This window comes from Sciurus vulgaris, assembly GCF_902686455.1.
Source record: "Sciurus vulgaris genome assembly, chromosome: 6".
Taxonomy (NCBI): Eukaryota; Metazoa; Chordata; class Mammalia; order Rodentia; family Sciuridae; genus Sciurus; species Sciurus vulgaris.
This window is the reverse complement of record NC_136466.1, coordinates 9766035-9787569: the sequence shown is the minus strand read 5'-3', so window position 1 is coordinate 9787569 and position 21535 is coordinate 9766035. Positions and strand designations below refer to the sequence as shown.

At 57.0% G+C, this 21535-nt stretch overlaps 2 protein-coding genes across 6 annotated transcripts in view; both read left to right on the top strand.

Moving 5' to 3' along the window:
• RANBP17 (RAN binding protein 17) overlaps positions 1–10569 on the top strand; it is a 284952-nt gene extending 274383 nt beyond the window's left edge. For all 5 annotated transcript variants that reach the window (XM_079145395.1, XM_079145396.1, XM_079145397.1 and 2 more), the window contains 3 exons: positions 5763–5861; positions 7747–7874; positions 9362–10569. In XM_079145395.1, coding sequence (XP_079001521.1) covers positions 5763–5861; positions 7747–7874; positions 9362–9458 — 324 coding nt within the window. In that variant the 3' untranslated portion in view covers positions 9459–10569. The remainder of the gene's footprint in view (positions 1–5762; positions 5862–7746; positions 7875–9361) is intronic.
• A 7805-nt stretch (positions 10570–18374) lies between these two features.
• On the top strand, positions 18375–21169 carry TLX3 (T cell leukemia homeobox 3; the record flags this gene model as incomplete). Its single annotated transcript, XM_079145441.1, has 3 exons — positions 18375–18936; positions 19286–19529; positions 20451–21169. The coding sequence occupies 3 exons, from the start codon at positions 18375–18377 to the stop codon at positions 20659–20661; spliced, it is 1017 nt and encodes a 338-aa protein (XP_079001567.1). The 3' UTR covers positions 20662–21169.
• Between the last annotated feature and the right edge of the window lie 366 nt (positions 21170–21535).

Below are 21535 nucleotides of genomic sequence, written 5' to 3'. Positions count from 1 at the left end.
TCACATTTCAGTATCAGCTGTGCACGTGGCCTTGGGAACCGCACTTGGTAATGGCAGAAACCCCCTGACTTGCCAGCCCTGAAACCTGGAGGCTTTTCCTCTGTGGTGGCATCAGACCTCTGACCAGGGCACAGAGCTCTGGGGAAACTACTGTGGACGGGGGACAGTTCTCCACTTCTTCAGGTCCTGCTGGCCACGTGTTGTGTGGTGTTGCTGTGAAGGCCAGCTTCCTGTGCCAGACGACCCCAGAGACAGGCAGCTCTGAGAGCGGGCTCACTTCTCACTGGCTGCCCCTTAGAACACCACCACTTCATTGCCTCAGAACAAGGACACCCTCGCTTGGCCAGAGGTACAGACACATACACGCCACAGATCTCAGATTGAAGCGCCTCCTCCTGCAGCACGCACCTCCTTTGTCCAGGCCCCGATCGTCCAGTCTGTTCTGCCTCCCACGCACGCAAGGTCTAGCCACAGAAAGGTTTTTAATTTGGTCTTTCCCCTTTTCTTTGGTCTGTGTTTTTTGGTCTCTCTTTCCTCTACCTGAACCAGAGCCACCTCCTTAGCCCTTTGAACAAGGCAGATTACTCTGGCCATCTTCCGTTTCTCTGATCAACAGGCAGGAAGTTTTCAGTACAACTAAAACATCATGCAACTGTAGGCACACAGTCTGGGCTGGGGAGGGGAGAGCTGCAGTGTGCGGCACATACTGAGACTGATCCCCATAGGAGCAGACCGACATCACCTCCTCGGGCCGTCTTGTCTTTGTGGTACAGATGGAAAGCAGGGGGAGGAGTTGTAATTTTTTCACCTTTTTCCAACTTTATGGAATATCTTTAGTCACATCATTCACCTTGAATATTAGTAATGGGAAGTGTTCGCTTTACAGGGAATATACAACTCAGAAAAAATTAGCTGGTGTTTCCGTCAGCTGTTTCACAGCTGTGACAAAATGACCCAACCAGCACAACTGTAAAGGAGGAAAGGTTTATTTGAGGTTTCAGAGGTCCAAGTCCATAGATGGCCGGCTCCATTCCCCGGGACTCCAGGTGAGGCAGAACATCATGGCGGAAGAGTGTGGCAGAGGGAAGCAGCTCACATCATCAGGAAGCAGAGAGAGAGAGAGAGAGACTCCACTCTCCAGATATGAAATATACACCCCAAAGCCACGACCCAATTCCAATCTCCTCCAGCCACACCTTGCCACTTCAGTTAATCCCATCAGAATTAATTCACTGATTAGATTAAGACTCTTACAACCCAGTCATTTCTTCTCTGAACCTTCCTGCATTGTCTCACGTGTAAGCTTTTGGGGGACGCCTCACATCCAAACCATAACATTCTGCCCCTGGCCCCCAAAAGCTCACACTCATCTGACAATGCAAAAATATTTAGTCCATTTTCAAAAGTCCCTGAGATCTCAATAGTTCAGGGATTACTCAGAGTTCAAGCCCACAGTCTTCTCTGAGGCTCAAGGAATCTTGCATTGTGAGCTTCTATAAAATTAAAAGCAATTTACAAATATCCAACATATAAAGGTACTGAGTAAACATTTCCATTTACAAAAATAGGGGCATAGAAAGAAGGGATACGACCAAAGCAGCTTAATTTACTGATGTTTTCTGTGATGTTAAATTGCTGTGTTCGTGGGACCGTTGGTGGAAAATCATTTTTATAAAGATGTTCAGTGAACCATTTTCCAGAGACAATCTATTAATTAAGTCTGATGCTCTTCACCTGGAGAGTCTGAAAATATGTTAACCAAATTTGTAAAAGCTTTAGGTGGGAGGCAGGAGGGTCTGCTGAGAACGCTCAGCAACCACTGCCCTGGACTCTAGTCGCAGGAGTGGCAGCAGCTGCCTGGCTTATCGGCAGGCGGCACGGTGGCTACGCAGAGGGCCACCTGGCGACGCGTCTGTGAAAGTGGGAGAGTGAACGCGCCCAGGAGGAGCCTTCATCGCACACCATCAGTGCCCCCAGAGGTCAGTGGGCCTCCGTCACCACAGGCCTCCAGCCTGAGGGTGGCAGGCGCAGACTAGCCCGAGGCCCACGTCCTGGGGGCTGCAGCTCCTCGAGCGAGCGCGTACCACTGCAGGATTCTCAGACCCCTGTGTGAAGCAGGAGGTGGTGCCTCCTTCCCAGCGTTAGTCGAGGACTCGCGACAGCCTGTGCTCCTGCCCAGGACGCCCTGTGCCCTGCAGACTCCACAGATGACAGCTTTTATTATCAGTAGGTGGTGAAAAACTCTTCAAGCACAGCGGAGTCTTAGGGAAGCTCTTGTCCTTAGAGAAGATGGCATTTCTCTGCTCTTGGCCTTGGCAACCTGGAAGCCCCAGCGGAGGCTCTCCCTGGGAGCTGCCTGCTTCAGAGCCAGCAAGACTTAGAGGCGTCCTTGGGCTCTGCACACAGGAGCCAGAGCCCTGGAAACGGGCAGCGAAGTGCTTTAGCTAATTCACCGTTTCAGGCTCCAGCACGGATGGAGCCAGGCATCTCCCTCTTCTGGACAGTGCCATGTCGGCCCTTCAGTGCTTCAGGCTGTAGCTTGACTCTTCATTGGTCCTTTCATCCTTTCACCTGTCCCTTTGTGTCTTCGCCATTTCATTAGCAGCTAACCTTAAGCCTCTGATCTGTGCCAGGTGCCAGACTCGGCACGAGGGACACGGTGGGGAAGCTCCAATGTCCTGGCCACTGGTCTCTGCCCCACCGTGCAGCCTTCTCTGTTCTGGTCTTCTGTCCCCCTGCCTCTGCTCACATCTCCACAGCTGTCCTCCTTTAGACCCCCTGAGCCTCACCTTCCTGAGGAAGAGTCCGTGCCGGGGCAGGAAGGCCCAACCTCACTGCCTGCTGAAAGCACAGCTTCACCAAGAAGGGAGAGCGTTTGGTCACTCTAACTGTGGACAAAGTGTGGCCTGGTGGGTTCAGGCAGGGAAGTCCACATGGTGGCCTTTGCTCCTCTCTCCATCTCCTGCTAGGGCCGAGCAGGAGACGACCTGGGGATGAGTAGGCCTGTGCACAACACTGCTTTGTTCTCCATAGAAGACTACAAGCTTTCAGGTCTCTGTCATTCAGAATCCACACTGTCACTTGGGAAGACCAAACAGGGATGCTTTCTGGACTGCTTCCTGCAGCTCACAGTGAAGTCAGCTCATTGTGCGGAGGCCAGAGTCTCGCGGATCCACACCCAGCCAAGACAGCAGCCACAGGTCCCCCCGGATTAAGCCAGAGGGGTTGCCAGTTGCAGTACGCGAGCATCGTAGTGAAAGCCTACTGTGCGGCAAGCTCAGTGAAGCATGCTGACTAGCTCAAAGGAAGTCGGAGCTCACAGCAGACCCTCAGAGACGTTTCTGGGGTCCTCGTTTTATATGTGAGGCTGTAAAAGTTCACAGACTAGCCCAGTGCCGTGTGCTAAATGCTGGAGCCAGATTTGGGCTGAATCCTGAGTGCAAAGCCTGCGCCTGCCACACTGTGTTGGTTTCCGTTCATGGAGAGGTTTCCTCAAGCTCCTGCCACAGCTCTGGAGGAGGAGGCTCCCCAGGTGGTGTGCGGGTGACCCTCTTGAACAGACCAAGTCACACAGCCCTCCTTGCCCACTGACTGCCCGTGCTTTGGCAAAACAGCTGCCTCGGATAACAGCACTGCAGAGCCGTGTGCTTTCGGACGTAGGCCCCAGGAAGTGTCCCAGTGCTGGGCGGATCTGAAGTGCCATCCCAGCCATCCCCTCAGAAGACGGGCAGTGCTGCCCCAGCTCTCGCAGCCTTTCCTGGACCCAGGACAGGGGCAGAGTTGCCCAGCGCGCTCCTCATTCCGTGTCCTCCTCCTCTCGTCCTCGGCTGCTGAGGTCTGCCATGGGGACTGCGCACCACCTCAGAGGGTTCTCCCATGTAGGGAGAAGAGAGAACCCAGGTCCCGGAGGAACTCACCCCATCAGTTGGGCCGTTTTCCCCCATAACCCTACTCGGGGATTATTAGAAAAATAATTCTGGAAAAGGGCTGCCACAACAATGCCATTCAAGCAGATTGCTTGCTACTTTACATATTGCCAGAAAAGTGAAAAAGGGAAAAAATCATCCATTTTAGCCAACTTTATTTTTAGAAAAGTATTTTATTCAAACATCCCCTTACTTATTACAGACATAAATACGTGCATTCAGACAAATGAATACACAGGAGACCCGTATAAAGTAATTGGCACATCACTTCAGGATGCTTTGTCAGTTACTGGAGGAATTTGGTGCCTCCAACTTTAATCTTCTCCATTAAAATATCCATTCTGCCTTCAGATTGTGAAGCCCATAATATTTTAGACCGTCTCCATGGATCTGTTAGTTTTGCTTGTCAATTTAATTTGTGGCTCCGTGACTTCGGTGGTTGTCAGCTTGTGCACGGAAACACGGGCTCTGCGAATGCTGTTCGGCGTGCCGGCTCAGGCCCAGCCTCTCTCCAGCAGACGGACATGAGCCTCCTGGTGGACAACGGGGTGGTGCCACGTGGCTGGTGGACGTCGAGGGCTGCAGGTGTTCGTGGGTGGCCGACCACACTGTTGGCTCCTGGGGCACTTTGCATCCACGCCATTTCGTTCCATGCCCGGCTTCCTGTGTCCGATCACTGCTCCCTCTTTAGAGACACAGGGAGAGAGTCCAGAACTTGGCAGAGATCACAGAGGGGACTGGACTGCAGAAGTGCCAAGGTCAGAAGCCAGCGTTTCAGAGGAAGCCAAGTCACCAGAGCCCAGTTGGGGTAGTATGTGTGGTTGTCTGCCACCTAATTGCCAATTTCCCTGCCCCCTTGGGAGAAAGAGGTCTGGAGCTGTGGGAACAGCAGGCCCAGGGGAGATGGACTTGGGGAAGCAGGGCGTATCATCAGCTCCACATGATGCCTGCTCTGTCCCACAGCCTGTCCCGGCCACCTCCTGCATCTCACCTGCACAGGGCACGCTCTGCGCTCTCCGTGTCTGCAGGGAACCTTTCCTACCTGCTGTCTGGGTGAAGTGCGCTTCTCACGCCATCTTCCAGCCTGACTGCGGGTCTCACTTCTGGCTTGCTGTCCCCTCCCATCTCATGAGCCCCTTCATCGCAGAAACCATCATGCTCACTCAGTCCTCTGGCTTTTCTCTCTCTGCTTAGACACATTGATGGTGGACTCCTTAAAGGCCGCCTCCGCCCTGGAGTCCCCGACTTCTCCTCAAGGATGCAGAGGCGGCCCTCCCCCTCCCGCGCCACAGCCCTTTCCCGGGTCCTGCTTCCTATCACTGCTCTCTGGGTGGTCTTCCCACGTGCAGAGCTCTCTGACCCCCGTGTGTCCCACAGACTTCGCACTGAAGAGTGGATGAGTGTGTGTGCACGGGAGAAGCAGTGAGTGCGTCCGTGCTCCGAATGAAGGATGACTGAGACGCATTTGACCATCTGAGCCATCTGGAAACATGGCGTTCCATGATCAGGTGCAATGTGTCCCATTCCACTGTCCCAGTGAGCTATGGGAAGACGTCACCCCTCCCTGACATGACCCCTCAGGTGAAATGAGAGGTGAGCTGGGCCTCTGTATCAGGGTCCAGAGGCAGAGACCGGCCCTCTTGGCTCTGTGGCTCTGACTTAAGGCTCTCACTACGCCTTTCGTGGTGGGGACTTGTGCTCACAGGTGGGCGTCTTGCCCAGAGTTCATACAGGCAGCCGCACTCAGGAAGTGCCCTCGTGGCTCTAGCAAGATGAGCACATAAAGGCCTGGGTTCAGGGGAGCTCTGGGCCAATCCTGTGGGCCTCTGTCTCTAGATGATGTCTGTCCTCATGAACACCATTGTCTTCGAAGACTGTCGGAACCAGTGGTCGGTGTCCAGGCCTCTCCTGGGGCTCATCCTGCTCAACGAGAAGGTGAGTAGGGGTGGGGAAGCCATTCTCCAGGCCCAGCTGTGACAGTGAGGGACGGGAGCCACCTGAGGGAGCTAGGACCCTGATAGGTCTAGGAAGGCCTCTGTCCCCAGGAGGTCCTTCCCCAGAGGCCTCGAGACTGGCTCTCCCAGCCCAGGCACCCCCTGCATGAAGCGAAGCGGGTGGTTTGACAAGGAGTGTTTTAGGGTCGCCCTCCCTTCCCTCTCCCACCCCAGGGGAATTCTGAGCGTCAGCCCCTTTGCCTCCTCAGTGGCTTCCTTTTACACCTGGGTCCCAGTGCCCTAGGTGGTGGCAGCAGCCCTTCAGAGATTCACTGGGCGAGCCGGCGCCCTTCATGGGAGAGCGCAGTCCGCAGGTTCCGAAGCGCCGACTCCGGGGCGCCTCCCAGCCTCTCCAGCTTGCCCCTGACCCCACCGGCTCCCGGCAGTCAGTGGGAGCAGTACGTTACTGCTGGGGAGAATGAATTGTCCGCACGGTAAGGTAGTACTGGGGAAAAGGACCGAGAGATTAGAGGCAGCCGCACACATTAAAATTCAAACAAAATCCCAGCCTTGGAAGGAAACTAATAGAAGAAGAAAATATATCAAAAAGAGCAGAGCTGTCCCATCACTCACCTGTGCTGAAGCAGCCAATTTTAGCCACATTCAATAGCACTGCCATTCATCTTCCCTCGGTGTGATTGTGATTTAAATCCAGGCTCTATAAAAGAGAGCAGTTCTTTTAAAATGATTGAGAGGGAATAAGGGCAAATTCAGTGTTTAGAAAAAGCTTATGACATCACAATATTATACTTTACTGATGGAGGCAATATTTCATGGTTTGGGATGAAAAACTAATAATTTTCTATTTGGTGTGAGTCACTGCATCATTATAAGAGGGAAAAATAAGTCGTTTTGTGCATTCCCGATCTTGTTCAGGAAGACACTGTGGTTTAAGTGTGATGCCTCTGATATATAGTATTTAAGTATTAGTCTGACTACATATTAATTATGTGTGTTTTTGATGTGAGCTGTTTTAATGTATGATGGAAATTAAATATCATGCTGCTTGGGCTTGGAAGGATAAACACACGACTGGCAAAACGTAGTCTTTGTGCTGAAATTATGCTGTTTGCAGTGATTAGGAGCTGTGCTCAGCCTCCGAGCTGTTTGTACAAAAGCCGACAGACCCCAGCAGAGAAGAAGGGGCTGGGTAGTTATTTGTGAGTAGGTGAGACAGATTTTTTTCCTTAGTGCCAGTGATCTCCCCAGAGCTAAGCAAAGCCCTCCTGTCCCCTGCCTCAGCAGAGAAAGCCCAGGACAGACTTGGAACACAGCCCCGAGGCATTTGAGAGGTGACTCACTGAAAGCCAGGAAGATGGCGAGGCCTGAGGGAAACTTTCCCTTGGCCCTGCCTTCAAGCACCCGGAGGGCTCCCTGGTCCTGCAGCTAAGTTCTTCCCTCGGCCTGGGGCCCTTCCTTTCAGCCTTCCTGTGATACTTGGAGATGAGCTGGGGAAGATGTGGGTCAGTCCCCCCAGAGGGGTCAAGGACTCAGCCTCAGCAGTGACTGTGGAACAGAGGACCGCAGAGTTTGATGCTGTCTTATGTGCTGGGGATTGCCCGGGGCTCAAGGCCAGGCAGGCGCTCTGCCACTGAGCCACATCCCCGGCCCCACAGCAGGAGATGTAGAGATTGTTATGAGAAGGGACAATACAATCCACACCTGGAAGTGTGTCTGCGCTGAGGCGGAGGTTTTCTCCAAGGGTCTAGATTTTCACAGACTTAGACAAAAACTCCCAGCTGAGCAGGCCCTGCGTGGATCCGAGTGGCCCTGGCCGTCCTACACAACTTGGGGTGGGAGACCTGACACTCTTCTGTCCTCAACAGCATTTCAGTGAACTCCGAGCAAGTCTGATAAACAGCCTGCCTCTCCCCAAGCAGGAAGTCCTTGCCCAGTGCTTCAGGACCCTCATGGAAGGAGTGGAGCAGAGCCTGTCCATCAAGAACAGAGACAGGTGAGCGTGGCCCAGCAGGGCACCTCGGGGAGGCAGACACTGCAGGTTTGTTGAAAACAGCGAGACTGCTTGACACGGCCTGCAGGTCGACGGGTCGTCCGTTACCCTGGTGATCCCAGAGGCAGCTCAGTTCCCTCCAGGACACAGGCCTGCCCTCTGCTTTCTTCCAAGTGCTGGGTACCAGAGAGAGATGCAGACGTGAACAAAGTGCAGGCTTTGCCTTTAAGTAGTTGATAACCCAACAGGAGAGACAAGGAATTCCTATCATTGGGAAGGTCAAAAGAAGGAGGCCCAGAGCTTCCAGGAGGATCAGAAGGTCTTCAGGGCTGACGCAGACTCCAGTTAGAAGCTACCCCTGCCCCTCGCAGGCCACCTGGCACAGGCCAGTAACTCCCCCGCTCCTCAGTTTCTTCAGCAGTAAAATGGAGCCAGTGACCATCGACGGTGGTGTTCAAGTGACAGGATGGAGTAACGCGTGGCGCATGGGCACGTACCTGCAGGAAGTGTTAGTTCCCCCCTGCCTGTCCTTTAGGGGCCGCGGGCATGGCCATTGCCAGTGATCTCTAACTAAGAGGCTTTGAGCACTTGGTCACTCATTCACGTAGCTCACTGAGCCTCCTGTGGGCAGGCACCGGGGCGCCTGTGGTCCGCCAGGTGCTCCTGGGCTGGCATTCTGGGGGAGGACACGCACTCGGGGGAGCTGCCCACGCCACCCTCCAACGGGCACTGGGACGCCTGTCACTAGTCCTCCATCAGCAGTGTACTCTGGCCACCAGGCCAGGTCGGGCGGGCGTGCAGACCTGTCCTTGACCTTCCGTTGACCAGCCTCAGAAGCCCACAGAGCAGATGGAAGTAGGAAAGGCTGGGCCTGGGCCAGGAGCTCGGAGTAGCCCCCTGAGCTGCTCCCTGTGGCGCCGGGCGGCCCCGGTTTCGAGAGCAGTGGCAGCAGGGACTGTTTTCCTGTGCCTGCCGCTGTGTTGAGGTCTGCGGGCGTTGTCGCAGACGGCTCGCTCAATTCCGGTCCTGCAGCCCCCTAAAGTAGCTACTCGTGTTGGCACCAAGTATTCACCCAGCTGGCAAGTGGGGAGCCAGGGTTTGCACCCAGCCAGTCAGCCCAGCACCCCTCTTTGTCAACCTCTGAATTCGATTTCCCTTGTACACTGGGGATGCTCCCGCCTGCCTTTGAAAAGATCTGTGATCGAGGTCATGTGCAAGCTCAGTCCAGCTCCTGGCCCCTAAACTTCCGTTCCTTTCTTTTTACTCCTCCCCGTATGGAACTGGACTTTTTAACAAACGTTTTGAACGCAGAACCACAAATGCTCCTGCACACAGCCCCAGCCCTCGGTGGGTGTGGTGGTGACCTTGTTTCCTAGGTGCTGCTGGCGGGACAGAGGTGGCAGGAGTGGGGGGGCCAGCAGTCCTGACCCCGCCCCGGCCTTTGGTCCAGAGGCACACACCAGCTCTGACTGTGCTGCTTCTCTCTGCAGGTTCACCCAGAACCTCTCGGTCTTCAGGAGAGACATGGCGGAGGCCCTGCGCTGCCATGGGCTCACGGAGCCATGCGGTCTGGACATGATGAGCTGACCCGTGTCCTGCTGGGCGCCGAGCAGCCTCCGCCAGGACAGCCACACCGGCTAGCCCAGGGGATTCTGCTCTGCAGATGGCAGCGCCCTGCCATTTTATAAGTCTGGCCTAATGACAAGAGTTTGTAACGGTACACAAGCAATGTACCGCAGTCCTTGCTCCGGCAGCAGAAAACGTGTTTCAGTCTTTCTGCCAGAGTGTTCTCTCGGTTCCCACAATGCCCCGCGAGGGTGCAGAAGCCATGTTTAACCAAAGAACCTAGTAAACCAGCTCTGCCTAAGCTGTGCTCGTGGCGGCTCTGCGATCAAGGTGTGTTGGCCATGCAGACCTCAGTGTGAACCTTGGGTTGAGACAGATGCCATTTGACCTGTGAAACTAGTGTTTGGCTCTGCGTGTGCAAGAAGCCGCGTTGGGGACTCAGGGCTGTGGGCGTTTGGAAGGAGCCTGGGAGCAGCGCAGAGCCTCCCCCGGGAGCGAGCAGGCTCTGCCTCCGCAGCCTCTGAGAGACACTGACGTGCAGGCGCGTGTCTGTCCCTGGCTTGACTGAGTGCTCATCTGCAGTTGAGCCGTGCCATTGCTGCCCGCAGAGAGCTCTGCAGAGTCCGGTGGGCCAGTAGGCAGTTCCGGGCCCACCGGCACCCAGTCCTCCTGGCTCCATTCAGTTGTAAGCGAAGCTCAAGGTGACTAAGATATAACATGAGAGCAGCTCCGCCCTCTCGGGCCACCCAGATCAGTTCCAGGTGCTAAAGCCCAGGTTTCGGGGTGAGGAGCACCTACTTCCATCCCCCCACAGACTCGCCCTGCTGTTGGGACCAGGAAGTGAGGGGGGCCTGGCGAGCCCCCCACGTGTGCAGCGGGGCTGTTGACCCGAGCTCGCCACCGTCAGACGGCTCCCGTGTCTCCCTGCTCTGTTCGCGGCTCAGGCTTCTAATACTTGTGGTGCCCTTTATTTCTGACAAGGCAGGAAAGGTAGGCCTCACCGGTGAACCCCGGTGAGCCCACAGCTCCCGCGCAGACCCGTTTCTCAGACCAGTGTTTCTCAGAACCTTTCTTGATAGCTGAGTTCTGCGGCAGGCCTGTCACGTACAAGCACAGTCACCCGGTTTATCTCGCAGTGAACTTGGGAGACTTACCGGTGGGGGTCCTTCTAGTGTTCGACGGTAAGGAAGGCCGGGCCTTACTGTGTTCCATAAGGAAATCCAGTTGTCCTTGCGAAGGCAGATTCCGAACTCTACACGTCAGTGGTCAAGAGAAACGTGACAAGAATTCCTGTTCTTGGGGGCTATAACTGCACTCATCCCACAGAAACGCATCCGCGAAGGCTTATCTATCCTGTTCAGCACTGTTTTCTTTACAAATGTCTGGGATCTAAAAGCACTCTATTGTTTGCATTAAAATGTTCACAAGAAAATGACAGTGTGCACCCACTTCTCTTTGCCATACTACCAGAGGTCATCTGGGGGTTTCGCAGCAGCCAAGCAAGGCTGTCAGGCTTGGCCGTGGAGGGCTGCTCCCACCGCTGACGTCAGCAGGGCCTGGGCCGGGCTGGTAGCCGTGGCTCGCAGAGCACACGAGGCTGCGTGCGCAGACGGGGACGCGCTCAGGAGCTGGAGCACCCAGCAGGCCCTGACAGCACCTCCCTCGGTCCTCATCACAGCCCCGTAAAGGTGGTGTCATTGGCCCCACTGTGCAGACTCAGAAGCTAGGCTCAAAGGTGGTTTGTAGGTCACGTAAGTCACAGAGGCATCCCTGGCCGCCTCCAATGGCCAATGAAACTGCTTAACATTTAGGCCCATTTCCGCTTGCCTTTCAGAATCCTGTTGTTACGTAACAGATCACCCCAGAACTTAGTGGCTTGAAATCATTTTTATTTTCTCAGCTCCTGCTAGTCAAGAACCAGTGGTTGGGTCCCCTGGATCGGGGTCTCCTGGGGCTGCACAGGGCTGTCACTGTTAGCCGGAGCCAGGTCCTCAAGGGCAGCTCCCAGTGTGGCATCGCGCTTCTCAGAGGAGCTGGCAAGAGTGCCACCAGCTGCAAGTTGGCCTAGTCGTGTGACAGACCCCGGCACTTGCCATGTCCTGACCCTGTGAGGACATCACTGAGCTCATCCTGGCCCGGGGGAGGGCTCACAAAGGCAGCGGGAACTACAGCTGGGAATGACCTGTTCAGAGCTGTCCGCCATAGCTCCTGCCCGCCCTTTGCCACACAGGTGGAGTTTTGGCCACAGGCTTGTCCCTTAAAACTGGGAAGGAACTGCGATGTTCCCTAGAGGGTACATTCCATTCTGATGCTAAGGGAGAAAGGGAAGTGGTGTGAGGATCACATTTTTCCTGCAGCCGTGAGAAGCTGGCCTGGGGCTGTGGCCCCCAAGCCTGGAGAGTTTGCCAGATACCCGTGTGGGAACCGTCTCTGTAGGGACATTCTCGCCCGAGATTAAAGCAAGCTCTCAAGGACAAACGCAGTGGTCTGAACACGTGCGGCATGGCTGGTCCTCCCGCAGCAGGGAGAACGGCGCTCAGTCCCGCCAGCCTGCCGCAGAACCCACGTCCTACAGTCACGCAGCCAGCTCTGGGGGGTGCTAGGGCACACAGATGTGCCTCGGAGATCGGGCAGAACTTGGGGTCAAGCCTGTGCTCCAGGACGAAGCCAGGTGAAGGGTCTCGACTTGGCCCCGTTTCTGCCTTCCACGCAGACTTCAGCACCTGACGGTGTTCTCTACGTCACTATTTTGCTGTGCTGGGCCCTCCAGCCAGCCACCTTCTAAGATGGGAGGCAGGAGCATAGGGTCCTTGCACTGCATAGTGACCTGCATGGCCCAGAGGAGCTCTCTTGGCCCACTGGACCCCCTTCCCCTGACCCTGACTGCTTAGGTGCACCATGGGGCTCGGGAAGTGGGGCCCCTTTCCAAATGTTTCTCATTTAATGCTTCCCAATAAGAATGTCCAGTATTATCCCCATTTTAGAGATGAGAAAACTGAGACTAACAGACTGACCCAAGACTACAAGGATTAGAAAGAAAATGGACAAGCCAGGATTCAAAGTCAGGACCTTCTGACCCAGAAACTCGTGTTCCTTTTCTCCTCTGATCCCTTGAGCAAGGTCCTTCACAACTGGGCTTGCAGGACAGTTGGGTGGCAGAGGTACACCTGCCCCCTGAGGAGAGGAGACAGGGCACTGTCACAGAAAGGCCCGTCCAGTCCCTGGGCCCTTTGTGTTGTGTCTGTGGGTGCGGCCACCGATTCATCCTCCTCCCTGAACTTTATAAAATCGTTCCTGAGACTTCTTAATGTTTTATTGAGGTGCAAGTTTACGATGACAGCAAACCTTTCCAACTACAGCCAGAGTAACCTGCCTCCTTGGCATATTAAAAAATAATGTTAGTGTCGGTTTTTACGTCCCGTAGTTTGGATTGCTGATAAGAGCGCTTCCTTGACAAGATTCTTTTTGAGGTTTACAGAAAGCGTAATAAAATATGTAAGTTACATTTCCACAAACAAAAGCTATAACATAAGTTATTTATAAGCGTGAGATACAAACAGTATCACAATAAATAAACCATAAAGGGTACCTGCAACATCCATCTTAATGTAATTTGCCCAACAACAGTGTTGAAACGAAGTCAAATTTAGTAGAGAAATCTGTCAGGAAGGAAGGAGAGTCGTACAGCACAAAATGGGAAAAATGGCCCATGGTGGGGGAGGAAACGGAGGGAGATCAAGCTGGAGGTCCCCAGGAGGGGAAGGCCACGCACACACTTGTCCCCAGGGATGACCTAATCCCCAGCACGCTGCACTGCGAGGCCGCTGGAATGCCCTCTGCGCCCCCAGCAGCCCCACGTGGGGGAGGGGTCCCTGCCCTGCACCCTGTCTAACCCCAGCCTCCCTGCCAGGCATGGTCCCCTCGGAGCCACAGCAGGGTAGACCCAGTCCAGGAACCTGGAAATCATCCTGGGCTCATTCAGTCACCCAGACAGAGAAGCCAGTGAACCAGGCCCCATCTCCGCCCTCAGAGCCAGCGCGCAGGACCAGCAAGCTCAGGGCTGACGGTGGAGCTAAACAGGGAGGGAAGTGGACGAGGGATGCTTGGCTTTGGAGGACCAGCAGAGAGGTGACGGCTGGCCAGGGTCTCGCCCAAGGGTACACAGGCACCAGCCTCGGTAAGAGCCAAAATGAGCACACACATTCCTCCACCCAAATCTGACCCCTCCTCCGTCCGCCTCATCCGCCCTGGCCGCGTGCAGTGCAATTTGACAAACTCAACAGACTTGATGGTGACCCTGCAGTGGACCAGGCCCTGGACCCAGCCCCAGGACGTGGAGTTGAGGGCCACCACACCCTTCTGCGCTAAGGAACTCCCAAGCCAGCAGGGGAGATGAAGGCAACCCCAGATGGCCAGCCCTCACCCACTCCCGGGCTCCTGTACCACCTCCCCCCGGGCCGGGACTTAGAATCTTTACCACCTCCTCCAGAGTAGGAATGGGGGTGAGGCAAAGGGAGCAGACAGTCCTGGGTTCAAATCCCAGCACCTGGTGGCTTGTCCCTGCCTCGGGCTGGCACACTGAGTCCTTGAGAACTCCTGACGACAGGACAGGCTCGCTGCACTGTCCCACATCAGCAGGGGAAACGGAGCCCCCAGGCTGGGACACCGTCCAGGACATTCCAGAGGCGCTCCATAGACAAGCATTGGGAGAGTGAATGGGCGAGCGGACGAGGGGGTGAATGGATTTGGGCAGGTGTCCTCAGAGCCTCCATCATGACCCCTGGAGGCCCGCAGGCCTCCCACCTAGGCTGCGTGGACGTGACCTGTGTGCTGGTGTCTTCTCATCAGTCTTTCAGAGTGGACCACCAAACGCACGAATCTAATCTCTACCCCACTTCACAGGCAGGGCAGTTGAATCCCAGTTCACACACAAGCCAGTGCCGGAGTTAACCTGGAGGAATCTGGGCCTCCCGCATCCCAGTTCATTGGCCAGTTGGAAATCCCAGCATCCTGCCTCTCCCAGAAGCCCTGCCCTCTCCTACCTGATTCCCAGGAAGGCCTCCACCAGCTTCCCCCAAGGGGCCTAGCAGCAGGTGTGCTGTGGCCTAGAAGCTTCTGCATCCCCAGCAGGCCTTGCCCCGGTTCCCCGAGTTCTTGGAATTTGATTTTCCAAGCTCTCTTTCGGTGTGTCTTTCTCATCGTTTAGTTGATAGCAGAGACACGAGGCAGCAAATAAGCACAATATCAGAGACACCAAATACATGTCAAAACTTTTTTTCTGGTACTGGTAATTAAATACAACCGTGCTCACCACTGAGCTACATTCCCAGCCCCTCCCTGCAGCCCTTTTCTTCTTTTGAGGTTCTCGCTAAGTTGCTGAGGCTGGCTTTGAACTCGTGATCCTCCTGCCTTAGCCTCCTGAGTCTCTGGGATTATAGCATGTGCCTATGCTGGCATATCATATCAAAACTTATTTGGTCAAGCCAGTGCTCACAGGAAAATGTATAGCTTTTGATGCATTTATTTTTAAAAAGAAAGAAAAATGGCAACATAAATTTTCAATTCAAAGAAAGAAGAAATTAATTTGAAAAAAATTAAACACTCAGGAGAGATGACACAACATAGATAATGAAATCAAGGGCATTTTTTAAGGACCAATAAGATAAGCCATGGCTTTAGCAAGGTGATCAAGAGAAGGCTCAAACACAACTCCGAATGAAAAGCAGAGGGTGTTAGTAGTCACGCGAGAGTTTCAAATTACGCGAGATTTCCAAGTGTCAGAAGAATAAATTAGAAAACTACGATGAGATGGACAATATTCTAGGCACTGGTTTCCAGACTTGAGCAGGCGTCAGAAGCACCTGGAGGACTTGTTAAACACAGGTTGCTGAGACCTGCCCCAGAGTTTCTGATTCCTTGGGCCTGGGCTGGCATCCAGGAAGGTGCATGTCTGAGAAACTCCCGGGGGGTACAGAACTCACTTCAAGAACCACTGGCCTAAGCCAGTTGTGCTGGCACACGCCTGTGATCCCAGCATCTCGGAAGACTGAGACAGGAGGATCGTGGGTTCAAAGCCAGCTTCAGCAGAACAGGGGTACTAAGCAATGCAGTGAGACCCTGACTCTAAATAAAATACAAACTAGGGCTGAGAATGTGGCTCAGTGGTCGGGTGTCTCTGAGTTCAGTTCCTGGTACCCCTCACACACACAAATAGAAGAGTCACTGACCTAGACCTCTGCTTTCCCCAACTTATTGACCTTCCTGAGCCACCAAACTGCTGCTTCTGTTTGCCATGGAAATGAGATTTGTGATCAGTGGCCCAAAGGTCCTGTAGTCAGATGACTGAGGGACAAGGGGCCTCAGGAAGCTGAGACCCAATCAGTGAGACAGAGCCCTAACCCACACCGGGCACTGGGTTCAGGGCTTTTACCCACACCAGCTCACTTCCTCCATGAGGCTGGGACTGCTTCTCTACTAGACAGGCACAAAGACGACATGACTTCTGTGTCCCCGGCTGGCAAACTGCCGTGGGAACCAACTGCTTAATCAGGGGCCCATCCTTCTCCTTAATTCTGTGCCACAGGCCTCTTGGGGGTGGGCCTCGCGATCCTGTTTTAACAGGGCCTGGAAGTGGCAAGAGCAGGGCCTGGCAGCTGGGAGGGACGGGGGGGGGGGGGGGGGGGGGGGGGGGGGGGCAGTGAGGTGCCGGCTCCAGCCCCACGTGGGCCCGTAGCAAACTCAGCCTCAGCTCCCTCCCCAGCCAAATATTGGGTCCCTGGAACAATTTGCTGGTTAATTTAGTAAATAAAAAACAACTGGGTGCACAGGCCCCTTCCTCACAGGGCTGTTGCGAAGGACAGGGTCCACCGTCTGGCACTGAGCTCCACGGACAGGGACAACGCTTGCTATCAGAGGGATTATGTCACCGCCAGAGCTGCCCCAGCTCTGCCATAGACGTCTCTGCTTCAGTCCTCACAGCCACCCTGGGGGTGGCCACCACCCTCTGTTTTACAAATAAGGAAAATGAGTCTCCAGGAGGGGCAGAAAGGGACCCCACATCCCTCTGACTGCCCCTGGGGTGCCTGAGTTAGAAGCACAGGCCCCAACCCGGAGAGCCGGGACAGTGATATGGACCCCATCTGAGGGTGCTTGTCCCAGCACGGATGAGGGACCCTAGCCAAGCCCCCAGGCATCCTGCCCTCGCTGTTCCCAGGTCTTACAATCTCCACCCAAAGCAGAGATTCTGCAAAGGCCAGCAACTTGCCCAAGGTCACACAGCAGGCAAATGACTTAACTCCAGACCCAGGCCAGGACATTCTGCATGCAAATGCTGACCCCCTGGATTTTGGGGAGCAGAAAGGAGGAGTCCCCAACCTACAGCCTCCTGATCTCTCAAACTGACCCCACCAGTGGACAAATAAATCTTTCTCTCCAAGATACTGAGCCTCTACAAATAAAAGAAAACTAGGAAGAAAATAAAACAAGGACCCTGACAGTAATACACCAACCACCACGCTGGGAGGAGGGTTGGGAGGACAGTGGCGGCTGCCCATGCCCCTGTGTGCCAGGACCTGTGCTCTGCACTCCGTCAACATCTTGCTCACAGCTCACCAACATCTGGCAATGCGCACATTATTTTCCATTAAAAAAAAAAAAAAAAAAAAAAAGAGAGCCTAAAAAGACGGAGTCACTTGCTCAAGGTTACTCAGTTAGGAAGTGACCGACCCAAATTTGAACACACCCTGGCCAACAGCAAATGCCCGCTCTCGCCATGGTCCGCAGACCCGGAGCGCTAGGAAGAGGCCGGGCCAGAGGGGAGACCCGGCGGCGGCCACTAACGATTTTAGAAACAGCCGCAGGAAAACAATTGTGCGTCTCCCCCGGCTGGACGGAAGGTGACCGCCCCGCGGGCGATTCTGTGCACTGTGCCCCCGGCCCGCTGCAGAGTCCCCAGGGACGCCGGCAGTACAGGGAGTGGTCCCCGCCCCGGCTGGGCGGCAGCCGGGAGGGGCTGGCGGGTCGCATCGCCTGGACAATCCCGCGGTCCGCTCCAAACACGAGCCGCCCCTGCCTTTGCCACTCGGGAATCCGAGGTCCCGGAACCTGCCGAACCTCGGACGGGTCGCCTCGCGCGACCACAGCCCCATCTCTCTGGCAACGAATTTCGAGCGGCCGGATCTCCGCTCCCCACTGGTTGCTCTCGGGTCCCCCGCCCAGCCCGTCCCGCACGCGTGGGCACCTGCAAGTCACGCCTCGGTCCGCCTGGCCGGAGCCAGGGAGCGTCTCCAAAGTGGCCGCGACGCCGCGGCCGAAGCCCCAGCTGGGGCGAATTCTCCCCACGCGGGTCGGTGTCCTCGGTCGCGTGGAGTCGCCACGGTGCTCCCCTCACCCGGCGCTCGGGGCGCGCGGAGCTCGCGCCCGGGGATGCGCCCCTTTCGTTGCTCGGCGGAGGCCGGGTCCGAGGGGCTGCGCGGGTGTCGCAGGAGCGTTCCGGGGTTGCAACGCCATCGTAACTGAAAAGACGCGTTTGGGTTGGTTTTTGCTCAGATGAAACATTTGAGAAGAAAACGAAAACCCCCTCGGCTGAAGAATTTCGCGAGCAGAGCGCCCAGCCCGCCGCACGCGGCGGCCAGGAAGCGGCCCGGCCCGGAGGAGCGGGGAGCGTCTGCTAATTGCAGCTTCGTTAGATTTCGGGTTGGGGAGGCTGCGGTTCGGGCGCTAATATCCGCCGCCCATTATCCCGGCTAATAAATTTGACCTATTGTTCGTTTGTTAAAATGATGTCACCTTGGAACAGTCCCTAAGCTCCTATTTCCATGAATTAGGCCTTTATTGAAAGCCGGGAGCCAATGAGAGAAGAGAGGCTTGTTGATCGCAGCCAATGGCTGCGGCGGGAGAGGAATTAGCAGCGGAAACTCCAGGTTCGGTTCAAGAAAGATGACACAGAGCCTGTCGGGCCCGCGCACTCTTGGCAAAGTTTCAGTGCGACGAGAGGCGCCGGGCGCTCCATGGCCGCGCGGTAACGGGGATCCAGCCGCCTCCCCGCCCAGCCCGGCCCAGCCCTTCCGCCCACCCAGGATGGAGGCGCCCGCCAGCGCGCAGACCCCGCACCCGCACGAGCCCATCAGTTTCGGCATCGACCAGATCCTCAACAGCCCGGACCAGGACAGCGCACCCGCCCCGCGGGGCCCCGACGGCGCCAGCTACCTGGGAGGGCCCCCCGGGGGCCGTCCGGGCGCCACATATCCGTCTCTGCCCGCCTCCTTTGCCGGCCTCGGCGCGCCGTTCGAGGACGCGGGATCTTACAGTGTCAACCTGAGCCTAGCGCCCGCCGGCGTGATCCGGGTGCCAGCGCACAGGCCGCTGCCCGGGGCCGTGCCGCCGCCTCTGCCCAGCGCGCTGCCCGCCATGCCCTCCGTGCCCACAGTCTCCAGTCTGGGCGGCCTCAATTTCCCCTGGATGGAGAGCAGCCGCCGCTTTGTGAAAGACCGCTTCACAGGTGAGCAGAACGGGTGAACAGGCCAGGCCTCGGCCCTCCCGGGGCCAGAGGAGCCGCGCCCTATGCGCTCCACTCCCGGAAACGATTCCAGAGGCCAAGCGCGGCGGAGGCCTCAGTGTCCAGGGCCCCAGTCCGCCTTGGCGGGGAGGGGAATCGGAGAGTCGCGGGAAAATAAACCGGCGTCCCGGGGAAGGAGGACGGGGGCGGGGGCTTCTCCCGACTGGTCTGGTGCCGCTGGGGACCCGCAAAACACCGGAGTACTCTGTCCAGCGGGGCCCCGCCGGTCCACACGAGGCCTGACGGTGGCCGAGCCGGGCCGGGCTTCAGGGGGCCTCATGTGTCTCCGCAGCGGCCGCCGCGCTCACGCCCTTCACGGTGACCCGGCGCATCGGCCACCCCTACCAGAACCGGACGCCGCCCAAGCGCAAGAAGCCTCGGACATCCTTTTCCCGGGTGCAGATCTGCGAGCTGGAAAAGCGCTTCCATCGCCAGAAGTACCTGGCCTCGGCCGAGAGGGCGGCGCTCGCCAAGTCCCTCAAAATGACAGACGCGCAGGTCAAGACCTGGTTCCAAAACCGGAGGACCAAGTGGCGGTGAGAGAGGCCCGGCCCGGCCCACCTGGCACCTGCCCCGCCCCGCGCGGCTGCCCGGCTCTCCCCACTTACCCGCGCGCCTCCCTGCCGCTCCCCCGAGGGCTGTGCCCACCCTCGCCCTGCCACATTTCTTCCCCACCCGGCCGCCTTCCTGGCTTGTTGCTGTCTCCGTCTCTTCCACGCCTCGGCTCCTCTTCCTTCTCCATCTGCATCTCTCCCGAGTCCCTTGTTCCATCCCTGCACCCACTCGGGTCCCCCTCACCTGCCCTCGCCACACACACACACACACACACACACACACACACACACACACACGGGCCTCCCATGCTCCCTCTCTCCCCCATTCTGCTCCACCCTCTCGGATTTCCAACTGTCCCCGAGGGCTGGCGGCCCCCTTCAGCTTGAGTCCCCATTCCAGCCCCATTTTATCCAAGCCTTTTTTCGATCTAACCGATAAATGCGAAGCCATGGAGCCCCGGAAAGGGGTTCCCAGCAGGGCCTGGGAGAACGGGATCAGACCGACCCTCCGGGGGACCGCGCTGGCTGTGCACAGCCAGTTCGTCCATCCGCGGATCCCCGTGACCCTGCTGCCGGCAGGGCCGAGTCAGTTACACACACGCCCTTCCCTTGTTACCCCGCGAAAGAAACGGTCTTTATTGTTGGCGAAGCCGCAGTATCCGAGCGTGCAGGTGGGTGTCGGGCAGCGTTCCCTCCCGGCGCCCCGGCGGTGCACAACAAAAACAAACGGTCGGGGTCCAGTGTCCCTACGCGCAGGCCCCGGCGTGTCGAGCCCCGCGACAGGCGGGCTCTGTGCCTCGAGGTTCCTGGCTGGCCTCCGCTCCCGGGAGCGCTGGGGCCCCGCCGGTGGCCCCGCGGTGCCGGGAGCTTGACAGCACTGTCCCTCTCCCTCCCCCGGTGCAGGCGGCAGACGGCGGAGGAGAGGGAGGCGGAGCGGCAGCAGGCGAGCCGGCTCATGCTGCAGCTGCAACACGACGCCTTCCAAAAGAGCCTCAACGACTCCATCCAGCCCGACCCGCTCTGCCTGCACAACTCATCGCTCTTTGCTCTGCAGAATCTGCAACCCTGGGAGGAGGATAGTTCCAAGGTCCCCGCCGTCACCTCACTGGTGTGAGCCACCAGCGTTCCACGTCGCCACGGATCGCCGCCCCACCTGGCGGGGCGCCCTGGACCCTCAGCCGGGCTGGGGGGGAACCGGGGCCGAAAGGGGAAGGGGCCGCCAAGCTCGAGTAGGCCCCGGGGCGCGGCCGCACACAGGCCGGCCACCAAGGGGGCTGGGCCGGGCTCCGCGCGGCTGCACAATCCGAGCCCCCGCCCCGCGCCCCGTCCGCCCAGGCCCGGGCCTGACAAAGAAAGCGCCTTACGTTTCTCCGCCCCCCGCCCGCACCCCCGGGCTGGGCGCCTGTATTATACTTTGTACTTTTGCCCAAACGTGTAAATAATAAAAAGTTTTGGCTTTTTTCTTTAGAAACCGGCCACCTGCTTCCCCTGCAGGGGCCGCTGGAGGAGGGGCAGCCGACCTGGCGGTTGGGGGAAGCGCCAGGGGCCGGGGCACCCTGGGTTTAGCCTGGGTTCACGCCTCTCCTTTTCCGTTCCTTTTATTTAAGTCGTTTTATTTAATAAAAAAGTTAGCTATTTCACTTAACGCCGCTTTTATTTCGTTTTCGTTCCAATAATGCTCTGCGACCCCCGGCCTTGCGCGGTAGCAGCCGAGCGGTGGTGCGCGGGGCGCGTCCACTTCTGCGAGGTTCTCCGGTGTTCGCCTCAACTCCAACCCCAGCCCCGGGGCCCCGCGGAGGATGCGCAGTGCAGGTCAGTCCGTGTCCGCCGCCCGCAGCCGGGTGCGCGCGGGATGGGTAGGGGACGTGAGGAAGCCACTAGAGGCCGAAAGGTCAAAGACCAGCGGGGAGGAGAGCTCAGGAGAGACAGGCCAGGCCTGGGCTGGTATCTAGGCCACCCCCGGGTCACATTCTCCTGGCGGGAGGAAC